Source organism: Zalophus californianus, chromosome 3, assembly GCF_009762305.2.
Source record: "Zalophus californianus isolate mZalCal1 chromosome 3, mZalCal1.pri.v2, whole genome shotgun sequence".
NCBI classification, from domain to species: Eukaryota; Metazoa; Chordata; class Mammalia; order Carnivora; family Otariidae; genus Zalophus; species Zalophus californianus.
In genome coordinates, this window is record NC_045597.1 from 126,153,959 (window position 1) to 126,172,215 (window position 18,257).

General features: G+C 35.7%; 1 protein-coding gene across 6 annotated transcripts in view; it reads left to right on the forward strand.

Annotated features, from left to right (window-relative positions):
* The window catches only part of SLC4A10 (solute carrier family 4 member 10), a 301,324-nt gene that overhangs the window by 149,537 nt on the left and 133,530 nt on the right, over positions 1–18,257 (forward strand). For all 6 annotated transcript variants that reach the window (XM_027590053.2, XM_027590051.2, XM_027590050.2 and 3 more), the window contains exon 4: positions 10,885–11,023. In XM_027590053.2, coding sequence (XP_027445854.1) covers positions 10,885–11,023 — 139 coding nt within the window. The remainder of the gene's footprint in view (positions 1–10,884; positions 11,024–18,257) is intronic.

Here is an 18,257-nt window from a genome sequence, read left to right on the forward strand (position 1 = left end):
AGAACAGATGTGATGCAACACAAAATGACTCTATCTCCTCACTCTGGGTAGGTCTAATGGAAAGATTTAATTGATTTCTTAGTGTAACTCTAAAATTGCAATTTATGCTGTTTTTTTTAATGGCATTCAAAGTACTGATTTTTTTTTTTTTGGTCCAAAAGAGCCAGCCATAAAAATAACAGCTAATTAGAAGTATTTTATTTGATTCTGATAAGATTTGGTTTCGTAGGTATTAGATAACTATCACCCAGATTGTGTACTTTTAGGAAAAAGACAGTACCAGGTTCTTATTTAAGATAAACTGGATCAGAAACGTACATGTTGCACTGTTGATTTTCTTAAGTACATCTGATGTTTATAGGAATTCATCAGTCTCATTTCAAATAAATATTCATGTTCCATTCAGGAAATTGGCATCTTCCTTTGAAGAGGTAGTGAAGCACAAGATTTGGCTATTGACTCAATTCTTGTTCATTTTGCTGTAAAATTTAGTTTGACAAACTTCCTAAAATATTTGGTAATAAAACCAAACCTCACATTATTAACATTCTAAAAAAAGAAATAATGTCTGAAGCAAATATGCTATATAAATGTAATTTCTTTTTTCTCCTTCTTCTTGAATGTATATAACCATGTATAAGATATAGGCTGCATATTGGTGTGAACAATAACATTTAAAAACTGAGATGCCCTATTTTTTAAGACTTTATCTTTTAGAGCAGTTTTAGGTTTAGAACAAAACTGAGAGGAAGGAATAGAGATTTCTCATATACTTCCTGCCCCCACATATGCAGAGCCTCCCTCAGTATCAGCACCGCCCACGAGAATGGTATATTTTTTACTGAGGATGGGCCTACATGAACACATCATAATCACCCGAAGTCCAGTAGTTTACTTTAGGGCTCACTCTTGGTGTTGTAAATTCTGTGGGTTTGGACAAATGTGTAATGGCATATATCAAGTTATAATATCATACAGAGTATTTTCAATGCCCTAAAAATCCTCTGTGCTCAGCCTGTTCATTACCCCTCATGCCCCCTACCAAACGCTGCACATTTTACTCATTCCATAGTTTTGCTTTTTCCAGAATGTCATGTAGTTGGAATTATACACTAATATAGTCTTTTCAGATTGGCTTATTTCACTTAATAATATGCATTTGAGTTTCCTTCATGTCTTTTCCTATCTTTTTTTTTTAAAGATTTTATTTATTTTATTTTTTTGACAAAGAGAGACACAGTGAGAGGGGAACACAAGCAGGGGGAGTAGGAGAGGGAGAAGCAGGCTTCCCACTGAGCAAGGAGCCCGATGCGGGGCTCCATTCCAGGATCCTAGGATCATGACCTGAGCTGAAGGCAGATGCTTAACGACTGAGCCACCCAGGTGCCCCACCCCCCTTTTCCTATCTTGATAGATTATTTTTTTTAGCACTAAATCATATTTCATTGTGTGGATGTACCACAGTTTATTTATCCATTCACCTACGGGGCAACTTGTTGGTTTCTTCTCAGTTTGGGCACTTATGAATAAAGCTGCTAAAAACATCTGTGTACAGGTTTTCTGTGGACATAAGTTTCTAATTTCTTTGAGTAAATACTAAGGAATGTGACTTCTGGATAATATGGTAAAAATATATTTAGTTTTTTAATAAACCTCTTTTAGGTGCCAGTACCATTTTGCATTCCCACCAACAATGTATGAGACTTCCCTTTGCTCCACACCATTGCCAGCATTCAGTGTTTTGGCCATTTTAATAGGTGCATAATGGTATCTTAGTTGTTTTAATTTCACTTCCCTGATGACATACGTTGTGGAGTTTTTTCATATGCTTATTTGCCATTTGGTGAGGTGTCTGTTAAGATCTTTGGCTCATGTTTATTTGTTTATTCATTTATAGTATTCTTCTTTCTTTATTAAGTATTTATTTTATTTCCAGTATAGTTAATATACAGTGCTATATTAGTTTCTGGTAAATGATATAGTGATTCAACAATTCCATACAATACCCAGTGCTCATCACAACAAGTGCACTCCTTAACCCCTTACCTATTTCACCCATCCCCCCACCCACCTCTGCTCTGGTAACCATCAGTTTCTTCTCTATAATTAAGAGTGTTTCTTGGTTTGTTTCTCTCTCCTTTTTTTTCCCTTTGCTCATTTGTTTTGTTTCTTAAATTCCACATATGAATGAAATCATATGGTATTTGTCTTTCTCTGACTTATTTTGCTTAACATTATACTCTCTAGCTCCATCCATGTCATTGCAAATGGCAAGATTTCGTTCTTTTTTATCAATGAATAATATCCCATTGCATATACATACCACTTCTTTATCCATTCATTTATTGTTGGACACTTGGGCTGCTTGCATAATTTGGCATTGTAAATAATGCTGCTATAAACATAGGGGTGCATGTATCCATTTGAATTAATGTTTTTGTATTTTTTGAGTAAATACCCAGTAGTGCAATTGCTGGATCATAAGGTAGTTCTATTTTTAACTTTTTGAGGAAACTCCTTACTGTTTTCCACAGTGGCTGCACCAGTTTGCATTCCCACCAACAGTGTAAGAAAGTTCCTTTTTCTCCACATCCGCCAACACCTGTTGTTTCTTGTATTTTTTATTTTAGCCATTTTGACAGGTGTGAGGTGATATCTCATTATAGTTTTGATTGGCATTCTCCTGATGATGAGTGATGTTGAGCATCTTTTCATGTGTCTGTTGGCCATCTGAATGTCTTCTTTGGAGAGATGTGTGTTTGTGTCTTCTGTCTTTGGCCCATTTTTTAAATTGGGCTGTTTGTTTTCTTATTATTGAGTTTTAAATGTTCTTTGTATATTTTGGATCATAGCCCTTTATCAGATATGTCTTTTGCAAATATTTTCTCCTAATCTGTAGCTTGTCTTCTTATTCTCTAGACATTATCTTTCACGGAGCAGAAATTTTTAATTTAATTTAATTTTTAAACTTTTTTTAGAAATTTTTAATTCTAATGAATTCCAGCTTATTAATTCTTTATTTCATGGATAGTGTCTTTGATGTTGTATCTAAAAAGGCACCAACATACTGAATATCATCTGGGTTTTCTCCTATGTTAACTTCTAGGAATTTTACAGATTTGTGTTTTACATTTAGGAATATGATCCATTTTTAGTTAATTTTTATTAAGGGCATAAAGTCTGTGTTTAGATTAATTTTTTTGCACGTGGATGTCCAGTTGTTCCAGTACCATTTGTTGAAAAGATTATCTTTGCTCCATTGTATTGCCCTTGCTTCTTTGACAGAGATTAGTTGACTGTATTTATGACATGGATGGAGCTAGAGAGGGGGTCTATTTCTGGGCTCTCTATTCTGTTCTATTGATCTATTTGTCTGTTATTTTTGCCAAGATCACACTGTTTGGATTACTGTCACTTTATAATAAGCATTGAAGTCAGGTAGTGTCAGTGTCAGTCCTCTAACTGTTCTTCTTTTTCAATATTATGTTGGCTAGTCTGGATCATTTGCCTCTCCATATAAACTTTAGAATAAGTTTGTTGATGTCCATAAAATAACTTCCTGGGATTTTAATTGGATTACATTGAATCCCAATCACATTGGGAAGAACTGACATCTTGACAATATTGAGTCCTCCTATCCATGAACATGAATGTATGGTTTTTTAGGCTCCTTTATTATTTGCACTGAATTTTAAGATTAATACCAGTGCTCTTTCAACTAGGTTATTGTAAGACATAGAAGAGATAGTATACGAAAATAACTGACCCATAGAAGGTATTAATAAATTAAAAATCTGTTTTGTCTTTTTTCTCTTTTTATAATCTCACTGTAGTCAACTACTATTTCAATAAAAGAGTTTAAAGGTTAATGGTCCATTTATGAATATCAAAAAATTATGATCATTTGTAAGATTCTTGTAACTGTTATATTGAATGAATACTCCTTGTGGGATTTAATCATAACTATTGTAACTATTTCTGTCTTATACCATCTCTTTGTATTTATTCAGTGGGTCTAATTGTTATTCTGCTCCTGAATGAAAACACTGGTAGGCTCCCAGTTTTTCTAGTCACTTTTAGGTAACTCAAAGTCCTCTAATCGGTAATTAAAATATTTAGTCTCATGTAATAGTGAAAGTTTGAACTTGGCTTTAACCATAAGGATTTTTCCACTTCTCTTGCCCAGGCCTGCTGCAGTTGAGTAAAGAGGCTGTAGTTGCCTTTTTTTTTTTCCCCTCCGACCTTGAACTTCTCCTTCTTCCAGATGCTCTATCATTGTCTTAACTCTGGTCCCTTTAGATTTGGAGCGTAGGAAATGAAAAGAACTAGAGGGGGTGGGGCAGGAAAGTTTTGATTTAACTAGTACAATTGCAAGCTGATATCACACTCTAGGCTTAATAAGGATTTGACATTACTCATTCTCCCCTGGAGGGTCTCTCACCTGCACTCTCTTCTGCCTTATTGTTTATTCCTCCTCATCCCCTAGGCATTCAGCTATAGCGACATAGTCTCTCTGCCGAAGTCTTGTTGCTGCTGCATGACAGACTCTTGGACAGAATCAAAGATAAGCCCACATTCCACATTCTCTCTCTCTTCCTCTGGTTCTCTGTCTCTCTCGCTCTCTCATGTGACCCATATATGATTCACAGAAAATACACACACTCTCACTGCCTTGATAAATACTAGAAGAGTATGTTATTTAAAGCAGCAATCTCAGTCATCAGTAGCTGGGCAAACTTTGTGTTTCTCAGGCAGAAATCATACTCCAGTCCTTTCTAGGAGGCATATCAAGCCCTTCTGATGCCCTTGGAGCTCTACTTGCTTGACTTGAGGGAGGGGCAGACACCCCCCGTCCCTGCCTTTGTAGGGGAGCAAGAAGACTTGGGACTCACACTATAGCTTTCTCTGAAAAAGTCCTTTCCAATATGTGTCTATGTTTTCAACTTATGACTCTTTATAGCCTTAGTGTGGATGAGGAATTAGATAACTAGGTTTTCAGGAACATGGTTTGTAAATTCTGCATCCTTCTTACATCCTCTTTGGAGAGAAATACCTATTGGTTCTTGGTGCTTCAGCTGAAATATTTATTTTATTAATCTGTTACCTTAGAATGAGCTAATTAGCATTAGTAGCAATAAATATATTATTTCAATTATGTAAATGAATTAAATGTAAGACTGTAAATGAACAGATTGTATATAACTTCAAAAAACATGAGCAAAATTTTAAAGTTCAAATGAAAAATGGAAGATATTGATCAGCAGAGACTGAAGACATGAATTTGAAACAGAACCATTAAAATAATCACTATTTAACAATTTCATGATATAGGTTATCTGAATATTGATTTACCTAAAGTGCAACAAGGATAAAGAGGAAGAAACAAGGATACAGTAATTCAGAAATGCATAATGGTAAACATTTCATTGTGTGAATCTGCTTCCTTGAGCTAAATGTTATAGTGCAAGAGGCTTCCTGTCTTCATGACAGTAAGATCATCTATGTAAAATGCAAATTTTCCGATTCACTTCTGTCATTGTACTTGTTATGTTGTTATAAAAAATATATTTCTCAACATATTTGTTGACTACTCCAGAAAGTGCCTAAAAAATAGAGAACTTTGGAACGGGGCCGACAGAAAGGAGAATATTTTCATTCATTGTTAGGAACAGTGTACTAAAGAACCTGGTATTAATATGTAATTATAACCATATAATAACATGGCTAATAATGGAAAGATGAAACTTTGCTAAGGAATTTGTTTATTTGCAATTACAATTCTATTAGGGGTTTTCTTCCAGTAGTGTAACTATGTAAGTTTGATTTTCTTACCAACCATTTATTGAAAATATAGTATATATTCGAAATGGAAACAGCTTATTTATTTCTTTCTGATTGTAAAATAATACATGTCCTTTGGAATTCTAGTGCTAATGTACATTAGACAAGCCAAATCCTGTAGTTCTTATTCAGTTCTCATCATTGATTTTATAGCATCTGACATTATTGACTTCTTGTCCTTTTGAAGTCCTTTTCAAACATGGCCCCTGTTATATTATTCTCCATCAGCTTCAAACATGGGCCCCTGTTATATTACTCTCTCCATCAGCTCTACGATCTATAAAGGCAGAGATTTTTTTCTGTTTCCATCAGTCTAATTCACTGCCTAGAATAGTACCTGACCTATGGAAGGTACTCATTAAATATTTAATGTATTGATTCTTTTACGTATCTATCTATTCTTTTTCTGATTCTTTTTTTTTTTTTTTAAAGATTTTATTTATTTATTTGAGAGAGAGAGAGAATGAGAGAGAGAAAGCACGAGAGGGAAGAGGGTCAGAGGGAGAAGCAGACTCCCCGCTGAGCAGGGAGTTCGATGCGGGACTCGATCCCGGGACTCCAGGATCATGACCTGAGCGGAAGGCAGTCGCTTTACCAACTGAGCCACCCAGGCGCCCTTTCTGATTCTTTTGTTAACTCCTCTTTCTTCTCCCAAATCTTAAAGCTGATTATTTCCCCAATGTTGAGACTTTCTCTCCCTACTCTTTCATTTTTGAGTCCTCATTCATTATAATCATATGACTTCTCTAAATGCCACCCATGTCTCTATCACTTACCTTGTCCTCTTTTCTAGAATCAAATCTCCAGGTTCCCTGTGACTATCTTTATATGTTTGTCCTGGTCACCTCAAATTTAGCATATCTAAAATTTGTTTTTTGAGCTCCCAGTCTGTGATAGTGGTTCTCATTCTGACAACCATTTTTTTCTCCAGTTTTTTTTTTTTTTGAGAAATAATCGACATATGTCACTGTGTAAGTTTAAAGTATACAGCGTGATGGTTTGATTTACATATATTGTGACATAATTACCACAGTAGGTTAATCAACATCCACCCTCCATTATCTCATATAGATACAATAAAAAAAAAGAGAGAAAAATAATTCTCCTTGTGATAAGAACTCTTAGGATCTACTCTCTTAACAACTTTCCTAAATATCATACTGCAGTGTTAGCTTTAGTCATCATGTTTACATTACATGCCTGGTACTTGCTCATCTTATAACTGGAAGTTTAAACCTTTCAACCACCTTCTTCCAATTCTCCCAGTCCCCACTCCCTGCCTCTGGTAACCACAAATCTCTTTTTCTGTGAGTTTGGTGGGGGCTTTTTTGTGTGTGTGTGGATTTGTTTCTTTTTTGTTTGTTTGTTTTGATTCTACAGGTAAGTGAGATCATATAGTATTTATCTTTCTCTGTCTGACTTATTTCACTTAGCATAATGCTTTCAAGGTCCATCCATGTTACAAGTCTCTTTTAATCAATGACACTATTATTTTCTCATTCTCCATACTTCAAATTCTTAATCATTTTGGCACACCTATATTATCATTATAAACATCACCACTACCATGATCATTAGCATCAATCATCCCCCGTAATATTTATATAATACTTTATAATCTGAAAAGTAGTTTTGCATGCATAATTTTCTCTCTTGGGAATTGTTCCTAACGTTTTCCAAGAGACTAATTTTGACTATTTAAAATATTTAATTTACTATTGTGCAATAAATTTAAAATTACAATCAAGGAGAAGTAAAGAGTGCTGTGAATTGGGATAACAGATGTCTAATTTAGTTGTGTGCATATGAATGTGCTCATACGTGTGTTTGTGTGTGTATTTTGCAAGGCTGACTGGATAGGCTTGCTGAAGTATATTACATTGAAGTGGAGGCTGAAAGATACACAGGGGAGCTAGAGAAAACAGTGAGTGCAATGACCCTGACATGGAAAGGAACATGGTATTTTTAAGAACCCAAAAGAAGCCTAATGAACCCTGAATGAAATAATAAGGGAAAGAGTGGCAGAAGATAAGGCTAATGAGATAGTCAGGGTTCAGGGCCTCACCACAAACATTTATTTATATGGAAAGTATGATGCTATATTATATTTTATGTTGTGTGTATATTTTTCACTTTTGACTTCTGAAATCCTCTCAGTTGTGACTATTATAACCTAATCTTTTAAATAACTGATTAATTGGTTTATTTTCACAAAAATATTTAATATTATAGAATTCAGTAATCATTGTATGTTTGTTACTGATTTACTCATTCTTGTGTTTTATTTATTTATGTTAAAGATTTTATTTATTTATTTGACAGAGAGAGGCAGAGGGAGAGGGAGAAACAGGCTCCCCTCTGAGCAGGGAGCCTGATATGGGGCTCGATCCCAGGACCCTGGGATCATGACCTGAGCGGAAGGCAGACGCTTAATGACAGAGCCACCCAGGCGCCCCTTGCTTTATTTCTTTAGAGAAGATTATTTATTTAGTTGACAGGGAGAGTGAGAAAGAGAGCATGAGCAGGGGGAGCAACAAAGGGAGAGGGACAAGCAGACTCCCCGCTGAGGAGGGAGCCTGACAGTGGGTTTGATCCCAGGACCCTGGCATCATGACCTGAGCCGAAGGCAGATGCTTAACCGACGGAACCACCCAGGTGCCCCTCTTTTGTGTTTTAAAAAAATATTTGAGAATACCAAATGTTTTCTTGGAATACCATTGAATTTATGAGTTTTTCTGCAATTGAATGCCTTTCCATTAGTATACATTCATTCATTTAAGTCTACTTTTATATAATTTAATAAAGTTTTATAATTTTCATCACAAATGTGTTGCATAATTTAAAAAATTTATTCCCAGGTAACCTTATATTTTTGCTTCTAAAATAAATGGAGATTTTTTTTCCTATTAGGCTTTTAAATAATTTTTACTATAGTATAGGGATAAAATAGATTTTGTAGTTTGTGTCCAGCAACCTAGTAAAGATCTCTAGGTAAACAATCAGATAATCTTTTAAAAGTATAAACCAAAAAGGAAACAATGAAGGCAAAATCCCCAGGCATCCTTTTTTTTTTTTTTTTTAAATTCTGAGAGTGAATTAAAGAATGGACAAATAAAGTTGGGAATATTTAGAGTAGGGGATAATTGGAAAGGAGGTGAAGTTATAGCTACTGGAATGGAACACACTTGATGAAGGGAATGGAAGTGAATTTAATGATCTTTCAGAACTTCCCCTGGAGTATTCCTCATAAAAGAAAATACCTTGATGTGGCTCTCAAGCTGTGACAAGTGCCTTAAATCTAATTGACTGCTGGCTTGCCATTCTCTGCTAGGTGACTCTTATCATCAATGCTTTTAACCTTAAGTTTATCAGAAATGCAGGGATGAGGGATGTGGTATATATATATATATACAACGGAGTATTATGCAGCCATCAAAAGGAATGAAATCTTGCCATTTGGAATGACGTGGATGGAACTGGAGGGTGTTATGCTGACTGAAATAAGTCAATCAGAGAAAGACATGTATCATATGATCTCACTGATATGAGGAATTCTTAATCTCAGGAAACAAACTGAGGGTTGCTGGAGTGGTGAGGGGTGGGAGGGATGGGGTGGCTGGGTGATAGACATTGGGGAGGGTGTGTGCTGTGGTGAGCACTGGGAATTGTGTAAGACTGTTGAATCACAGACCTGTACCTCTGAAACAAATAATACATTATATGTTAAAAAAAAAAAAAAAAGAAGATAGCAGGAAGGGAAAAATGAAGTGGGGGGAATCGGAGGAGGAGATGAACCATGAGAGACTATGGACTCTGAGAAACAAACAGGGTTCTAGAGGGGAGGGGGTGGGGGGATGGGTTAGCCTGGTGACGGGTATTAAAGAGGGCACATTCTGCATGGAGCACTGGGTGTTATATGCAAACAGTGAATCATGGAACACTACATCAAAAATTAATGATGTAATGTATGGTGATTAACATAACAACAACAACAAAAAGAAATGCAGGATGTCCTCAGTGCCTTCAACTCCTACACACAAAAAGAAAACCTATTAACAGCTTTGGATGTCTTCCCTACCCTCTTTTCTGTAGCCATCACACAGTGGAATGCCACCTCATTTATAGAATGGGCAAATAAGTCAGATTAGACTAACTGTCCTCAAGCAGTCCCTCTAAAAACAGGGTCTAGACCCAGTTAACCGAACTGGAAACTCTAAGGCCAAATAGCTGGACTAGAAGCCTTGTAGGAAACACTGTCAATCTATGTCCCCAAATTATATAGATCTCTACTTCAGAACCCCCCAAATTGTAAACAACATGTTCTTTCTAGGAACATCACGTGCACCCTTGAGATTGTGTGTCTTGTGTCCAAACCACACATTCTCTTCCTCCCTTACCAAGAACATAGTGATTTGTGCCATAATCATGGTCACAAGAGATCTTTGAACGTTTAAGCAAACACTACCAGTAGATGATTTGGGGTTTGGTTTCCATTTATATAGCATTCTGGAAAAGGCAAAACTATAGCAATGGAGACCAGATTAGTGGTTGTCAGGGGTTGGGGAAGGGGCAGAGGTGTGACTATAAAAAAGCATCACGAGGGGGAGTTCATGGTAAATTACACTCAGTGTAAGTGAATTTTATCATAGTGTGTTCTGAATATTACCATAAAGTATAGCATATATGATGAGAGAAAATGTGTGTATGTGTATGAGGGAGATACAGAAATAGTTTCTATGATGAGTCCTATAAATAATCCAAAAATAATCATAACATTCAATATTATTTTTGATAATGTATATATCCGATATTTACATTTTAAATAATTATCTCCCAAATTATACTATACTTCATGTAATGCTAAATTTAGTTTTTGTTTTTGTTTTTTTCTAAATTTAGTTTTAATTTCCCAAGTCTACTCTGGATGATTGTCACAGTCAGGGGCAGGGAAGTGTGAATTTGGAGTGGTGTTGAAGTTGGTGACCAGGAAATTTTAAGCTTGAAGTCATGGTAATGCATGTTCATGTCTCTCACTTTCTATAGACACCCCATCACAGCGAGTACAGTTTATTCTTGGAACTGAGGATGATGATGAGGAACACATTCCTCATGACCTTTTCACAGAACTGGATGAGATTTGCTGGCGTGAAGGTGAGGATGCTGAATGGCGAGAAACAGCCAGGTGAGGATTTTTGTTGAAGGGTGAAGGTATACTAAATAATGTTCATGCTATTGGAAAAGAGATTTGTAAAGCCACGATTTTGCAAACATCTGTGAGTGCTGTTGATTTCTGAAATTGCTCGTCTGGCCTGGGCATATCTTAAAATGGGATATGGGTCAGAATGAAATCTGAAGGCAGCAATTATAGTAAACAGTGATGCAGAGCCAGCAACAGCTGCAGCCTGAAAGATAAACAGTAGCATAATTTGTGTGTCATCAGGAAAACAATAGGAATCTAAAAGTAATTTATTTCTGTTTTCAACTGTTGGCCTGTGCCCAAATTAGGGATATTATATGATAATTTGAGTGTTGGACTTTTTTAAAGAAAGGGAAAACATAAGAGGCTTTAGGTATACTCCTGGATTTATTTATATACTACTTGATGAGGGTAAAAATTTTTTGTAATGTGTTTCTAGGATATATATACATCTAAGCATAGGGTTTTTTCAAAATAACGTCTCAAAAATTACTTTTCTGTCAACTGTAATTTTTCTATATTGCCATATAATTGATGAATTACTATGAAAGAATAATAAGCTAAATTTTGCATTTGCTTTTCATTTATTCATTCTTACCTTTTTGCTCATTTATTTAACAAACATTTCTGAATATCTGTTATGTGCCAGGTATAACGGATAGAAAACAACAAAAATCTTAGATCTTGCCTTTAACAATCTCACAGTTTAATGAGGGATTTAGACAAGTAAACAAAGCTGTAAATACTGTATAATGAATGCTGTGACACACGTGTGCACAAGGAACTGGGCACACTGAGGGTTGTCCTTTAACCACTGCTTCCCAACTTTTAATGTGAATGCAGATCACCTGGGGTCTTGCTGAAATGTAGACTCAGTATGCCTCAGGCATGGAATCTCAGATCCTGCATTTCTAATAAGCTTCCGGCTGATGTCACACCAGTGTTTTTGGTTTGAGGATCACATTTTGAGTAGAAAGGATCTAAACCACAAGGGTGAAAGAGAAGGGATCAAGACAGCTTTCCTGGAGGAGGTGATTCCTGAGCTGGCTCTTGAAGGACGAGTTAGAACTAGCTAGGAAGAAAGGCAGAACCGGCGGTACGCTAGGAAGAGGAGGCGGGATATGCTTGAACACGTCCGTTGACACAGGTTTGCCTGTTTTGTTAGGTTATTCCTTCCGTGGTCACACAGCTCTCCTTGTTAGAAATTCTTTCTGTTGGCCGTATTTGTTTGTGGCCCAGGGACTGACAGCGCTTTAAAAGCCACAGTACACCACTGGATCATATTAAACTTGTGGTTGTATTTAATCATTGCCTTAACTCTACCCAGGGTTAGTGTGAAATTAAATGTTCAGTCATGATATTATAAATAATAGTTAATTCTTCTTTGATGTATTTTGAATGGTCTTTACAGGTCCCTTTTACTTAAAAAATACTAGAAGTAAATAGAAGAAAATTAAAATGGCTATTTTACCTAGTTCATCTCTCTTAACATTTAAAAAAATAAAATGAACTGCTAGAATTTAAAATTCCAAAAGTATAGGGGCGCCTGGGTGGCTCAGTTGTTAAGCGTCTGCCTTCGGCTCAGGTCATGATCACAGGGTCTTGGGATCGAGTCCCACATTGGGCTCCCTCCTCGGCGGGAAGCCTGCTTCTCCCTCTCCCACTCCCGCTGCTTGTGTTCCTGCTCTCGCTATCTCTGTCTCTGTCAAATAAATAAATAAAATCTTAAAAAAAATAAAATAAAATTCCAAAAGTATAGAAAGATAAAAAAGCAAAAATATCCTCTACTCTTGTTCATATTACCTCTCTTCAAAGGCAATCACTGTTCTTGTGTCTCTTATAAAAATTTTAATACCTAGATCTGCATGAAAATACAATAGGGATTATATACAATGTTCATGCCTCACTTTTTTTTTTAATTTTTTTATTGTTATGTTAATCACCATATATTACATCATTAGTTTTTGGTGCAGTGTTCCATGATTCATTGTTTGTTCATAACACCCAGTGCTCCATGCAGAATGTGCCCTCCTCAATACCCATCACCAGGCTAACCCATCCCCCTACCCCCCTCCCCTCTAGAACCCTCAGTTTGTTTTTCAGAGTCCATCATCTCTCATGGTTCGTCTCCCCCTCTGACATACTCCCCTTTTCTTCCTCTCCTGTTATCTTCTTCTTTTTCTTTTTTCTTAAAATATGTTGCGTTATTTGTTTCAGAAGTACAGAACTGTGATTCAACAGTCTTGCACAATTCACAGCGCTCACCGTAGCACATACCCTCCCCAATGTCTATCACCCAGCCACCCCATCCCTCCCACCCCCAGCCACTCCAGTAACCCTCAGTTTGTTTCCTGAGATTAAGAATTCCTCATATCAGTGCATGCCTCACTTTTTCACTTAATAATATATTTGGACCATTTTCTGTATTGACACAGATTATTCAATCTTTTTAATGATTGCATTACATTTAATAATATGAATGAACTTTATTTAGCCACTCTTGATAAGGATTTAGGTTGTTTTATACTTTTGCTACATACAAACATTGCTGCAGCGATCATTCACATGTATGTTTTGGGTTATTTTGTAGGTATTTAGGTAGGAGTTCCACTTCTACCAGTGGAACTTATGTACCAATGAGAGCAGGCTTTCAAATTTTGATAAGATATTGCAAAATCGCTTTTATAAAATGTTTTAGTAATTCATATTCTATGAAAAGTGTATGAGAGTGCTTATTTTCCTCAAACCCTTGTGAGACTAAATCATCAAACTTTTACATTTTTTTGCTAATTTTATAGATGAAAAATAAATCTCATTGTAATTTACATTTTTAAAATTATTGGTGAGATTGAACATATTTTCAAAAATATGCTTTAATTTCTTTTCCTGTGAACTAAGGGTTCATTTCCTTTACCTATTTTATGTCAAATCATTTTCTTTATTTGCCTTTTTTAATACTTTAAGTTAATGTTGTTATTCTGTCTGCATTCCCCTTTTTAGTGAAAAAATCATGTAAGTTAATCATTTTCTTCCTGAAGCTTCCTATTATAATATTTTAAATATAGAACCAAACTTGCAATAGTTTTTATATGACTTGGTAGATTTTAAGATTAAGAACCATCTATCCTGTTTTTTTTCTTCCAACTGCATCAAAAACTAAATGCTTTGGACTTTTTCATGTATATAATATGAATGCTCATTTTTTTTTGATGACAAAAAAACAATATATGATCTTCTCCCCCAATTAGCATTATAACTTTTGCTCTCTCATGATTGAAGAGTTGTTGATAAAGGAATTTAAAGTGCAAACCTCCCTGTTTAAGGCTAGAAGCATCTGTCTTCAACTGGTTAGAAGAAATACTAGGTATTCCTGGATGTCAGGAAGAAGGGATATCTGCTGGGTATGATGACTATGAAGCTCTGGTTAGTTTGAGACTCTTTATTGCTGAGAGGTACTTTTTGGAAGCATTTCTTTTATATTCCTTTTTTCACTGTCATCCTACATGATAGAACTGAGAAGTAAGATTGGAATGTGTATTTTGTCAGGAGTAACTCCTTTATTCTTAAAATGGCTGGCGGTTTTTCATCCTCCAGATCAAATAGTGATCTGTTCCTTTTAAGCAGTAACTTCCTTGTGACTTGCTCACTCTCATGAAGCTCTGTTATGGCAGAGCTTTCTCTTTATCATAGTTGAGCAGGTAGGATTTTATCATGCTCTCATGGATTAACCTGTACAACATGTTTATCCCAAACCACTGAAATATATTGCTGTTCATTTATAAAGAACAGAAGAGTGATCCAGTTAATTATTCGTATTCTCTAATGTTATTAAATAGGACCTCTGTTCTTAGCCATGCTTCTGGAACCCTATGCATGGTACAGCTATTTGGGGTTCAAGGAGACATCTGATGAGCAATCAAAACAGTAACAGACATTGAAGAGGAGGGTAGATGAATTTTGGCTGAGACACAATACGTCAGGGAAGAACAGAGTGTATTTATTGAGGACTTAGAAATGTAGTGAGTTTTAGAGTGGCAGAAGTAATTTTGTTCTGGTTGCCCTAGTTCATCTAAAAAGACTAATTTTAGTTAATTTAGGACTCCATCTGATTTTCCAAATGCAATAAATCATTAGCATAACTATTTGAAGCACTTCTTTCTTTTGATTAGTATTCCAGTGGAGATTAATAATTTTCTACCCTAAGAGTAGAAATAAAAAGGATATTTTATCAGCACATTGCACCTGTCACATATCACATCTTGAATAATTCATGCCCACTGTTGTTGCCAAGCAAAACTTAAGCAAAGTTTTAGATTTTGAAACTAAATTTTTGAATCATAGTTATTTAATAAATGTTTGTGAAAACCAGCAGTTCACTTTTAAAAACCCTAAAAGAAGCCATATGAGAAGAGCTAATGAAATCAACACAATTACAATGTCCTGCTTATAATTCTATTAATGTTATTAATAGAAAAGCACGCAAAGATACCACAGCTGTGCAATTATGAAGACAACATATTTGACTCACTGTGGTTGCCCTTTAAAAGTGCTTCCCACAAATGAGCTCAGAAGAGACAAAAGCAGGGGGTAGCAGTTGGCCTCTGATACATACATGGTAGTGTCAAAAAGGATTATTGCATCAAAACAATTGTATTGGTTCTGTGAAGGCATTTGATATTCAAAATTAGGAAAGGTTAAAGTCGTCATTAAGATTTTCCCAGGAGATGTGAGATGTGAAGATAATATGGATTAAGAACAGCGAGGGGAACCTGGGTGGCTCAGTGGGTTAAGCACCTGACTTTAGCTCAGGTCATGATCTCAGGGATGGAGCCCCTGTGTCAGGCTCCCCTCTCAGCGGGGAGTCTGCTTGTCCCTCTGCCCCTCCCCCTGCTCGTGCGCTCTCGCGATCTCTCTCTCTCTCTTGCAAATAACTGAATAAAATCTTGAAAAAAAATCTCTGTAAGAACAGCTAATATTTCTAGGTTTGGATATATTTCACTTCCCCTTTCCCTTTAAAATAGGCACTTTATGGGCGCCTGGGTGGCTCAGTTGGTTAAGCGACTGCCTTCGGCTCAGGTCATGATCCTGGAGTCCCGGAATCGAGTCCCACATCGGGCTCCCTGCTCAGCAGGGAGTCTGCTTCTCCCTCTGACCCTCTTCCCTCTCATGCTCTCTATCTCTCATTCTCTCTCTCTCAAATAAATAAATAAATAAATCTTTAAAAAAAAATAGGCACTTTATGATTACATATGTTATTGTCTAGCCTCCACCCAAACCATGTCCCTCCTCCACCATCTGTAGCCTCAACTCTACCCAAAAGGGGATGTTTTCTCTTAAGAGTCCATAACTTCTCCCAAGGCTATAATTTTGGATGATATTTTACTTTCTATTTGGGTAGAACCAGAGAATAAAAATTCCTAGAAAAGTTAAAAGGAATTAGTAGGAATAGAATAAACAGAAGGAGTTAATTTCTAAGGAGAACATCTATTTCTAATTTGCAGAAGAATTTTATTTTGTAGATTTTTAATATGAGTATTGTAGAAGAGATTATCATTTCTTAATCCTCAAAGAATTCATGAAACACCTATTTTATGTTGCTGCTGTTTAGTAGAAGGAGATTCCAATGTGTTAATCATGGATGAAAACAGATCCAGACACACTGTAAGAAAATCAAATAATCTCAGAGTTTAAATCCGCCCCCCAAGGAAAATGTCATACAATTGGCCTACAGTTTTTATTTTTTTCATTGTTCATTACGTCTCATTCATGCCTGTGAGACGCTTGTTTGCTATTCAAACAAATGTCAGCTGAGTTTATTTGAAAACTGGAATAAATTGCAGCACTTTAGGTCATTAACTGCAATCAGGCATTTTGCAACTGACTGTCTATTCAGTGACTACAAATCTTTAAACAGGATTTGGTGTGTTACCAGACCTCTTAATTTCGATCTTTGAAATATGAAATGTAATAAAGAAGCAGAAAAGAGAGATATACATATGTATTTGTGTGTGTGTGTGTGTGTGTGTGTGTGGAGAGAGAGAGAATACATGTATAGGATATATACATATATATTTTTAATATATATGTCTTTTAAAAATAATTATTTAAACAGCTCTTAATGCTTTTGGCATCATTCTGGAGTTGGCCTAAAGCACTGAATCTTGAAATGTTTAGACTTGATATTTGTAACTTGTGAGTTTCTTTTTATGGAAAGTATCTTATGCTTCTTCCTATAATATTCATAAAATCTATGGCTAAATCAAGCTAACATCCATATATTTGGTTACCTTAACTATCAGACTGGAATTCCCAGATATTCCATTCTTCTTTTCTAAAGGACTAAGCCTCCAATCTGAAGGAAATTATGCTAAAGGAAGGACGATACCTTTAGGTTTGTTTTTAAAATTTTTTTCAGAGAGACATATAAATCAATGGAATAGAATAGAAAACTGAGAAAGGCCAACCCAAGTACAGCTACCTGATTTTTGACAAAGAGCAAAAGCTATTTAGTGGAAAAAGAATTGTCTTTTCGTCAATGGTACTGGAACAATTAGAGATCTACAGGTAAAAACATTGATACCTCATAGTGTCTACAAAATTAATTCAAAATAAATCATAAATCTAAATGTAAAACATAAAGGTATACAAATTTGAGAGAAAAATATAGGCAAAAATCCTAGGAGGACCTAGGACCCAGATGATGAATTTTTAGACATGATATCAAAAGCACAAACCATAAAAGAAAATATTCATAAATTGGACTTCACCAAAATTAAAACCTTTGTGCTGTGAAAGATCCTGTTAAGAGGATAAGGACAGGCTATAGACAAGGATAAAATATTTGCAAACCATATATTTGACAAAAATATTATATATAAAAGATACAAAGAACTCCCAAATTTCAACAGTATGAAAACAAATCAATTAGAAAAATGGGCAAAAGCACAGTCTGGAAGTGACACACATAATTTCTGCTCACATTCCTTGTCCAGAACTAGTCAATAGTCATATGGTCTCACCCGGTCAAAAGGGAGCCAGGTAATGATAACGTAGGTAGAGAGGGACAACTAGTTGATGAACAGTGCTAAAGACCATCACATGATTTATGAAATATTATGGCCCTATCAAAGCCTGAAAATCATTAAGAATCACTAATATGAAAAATTCTCAACAGTATACACAAAAATATTCTATAAAATTGCCAGCATGAAGAAATATT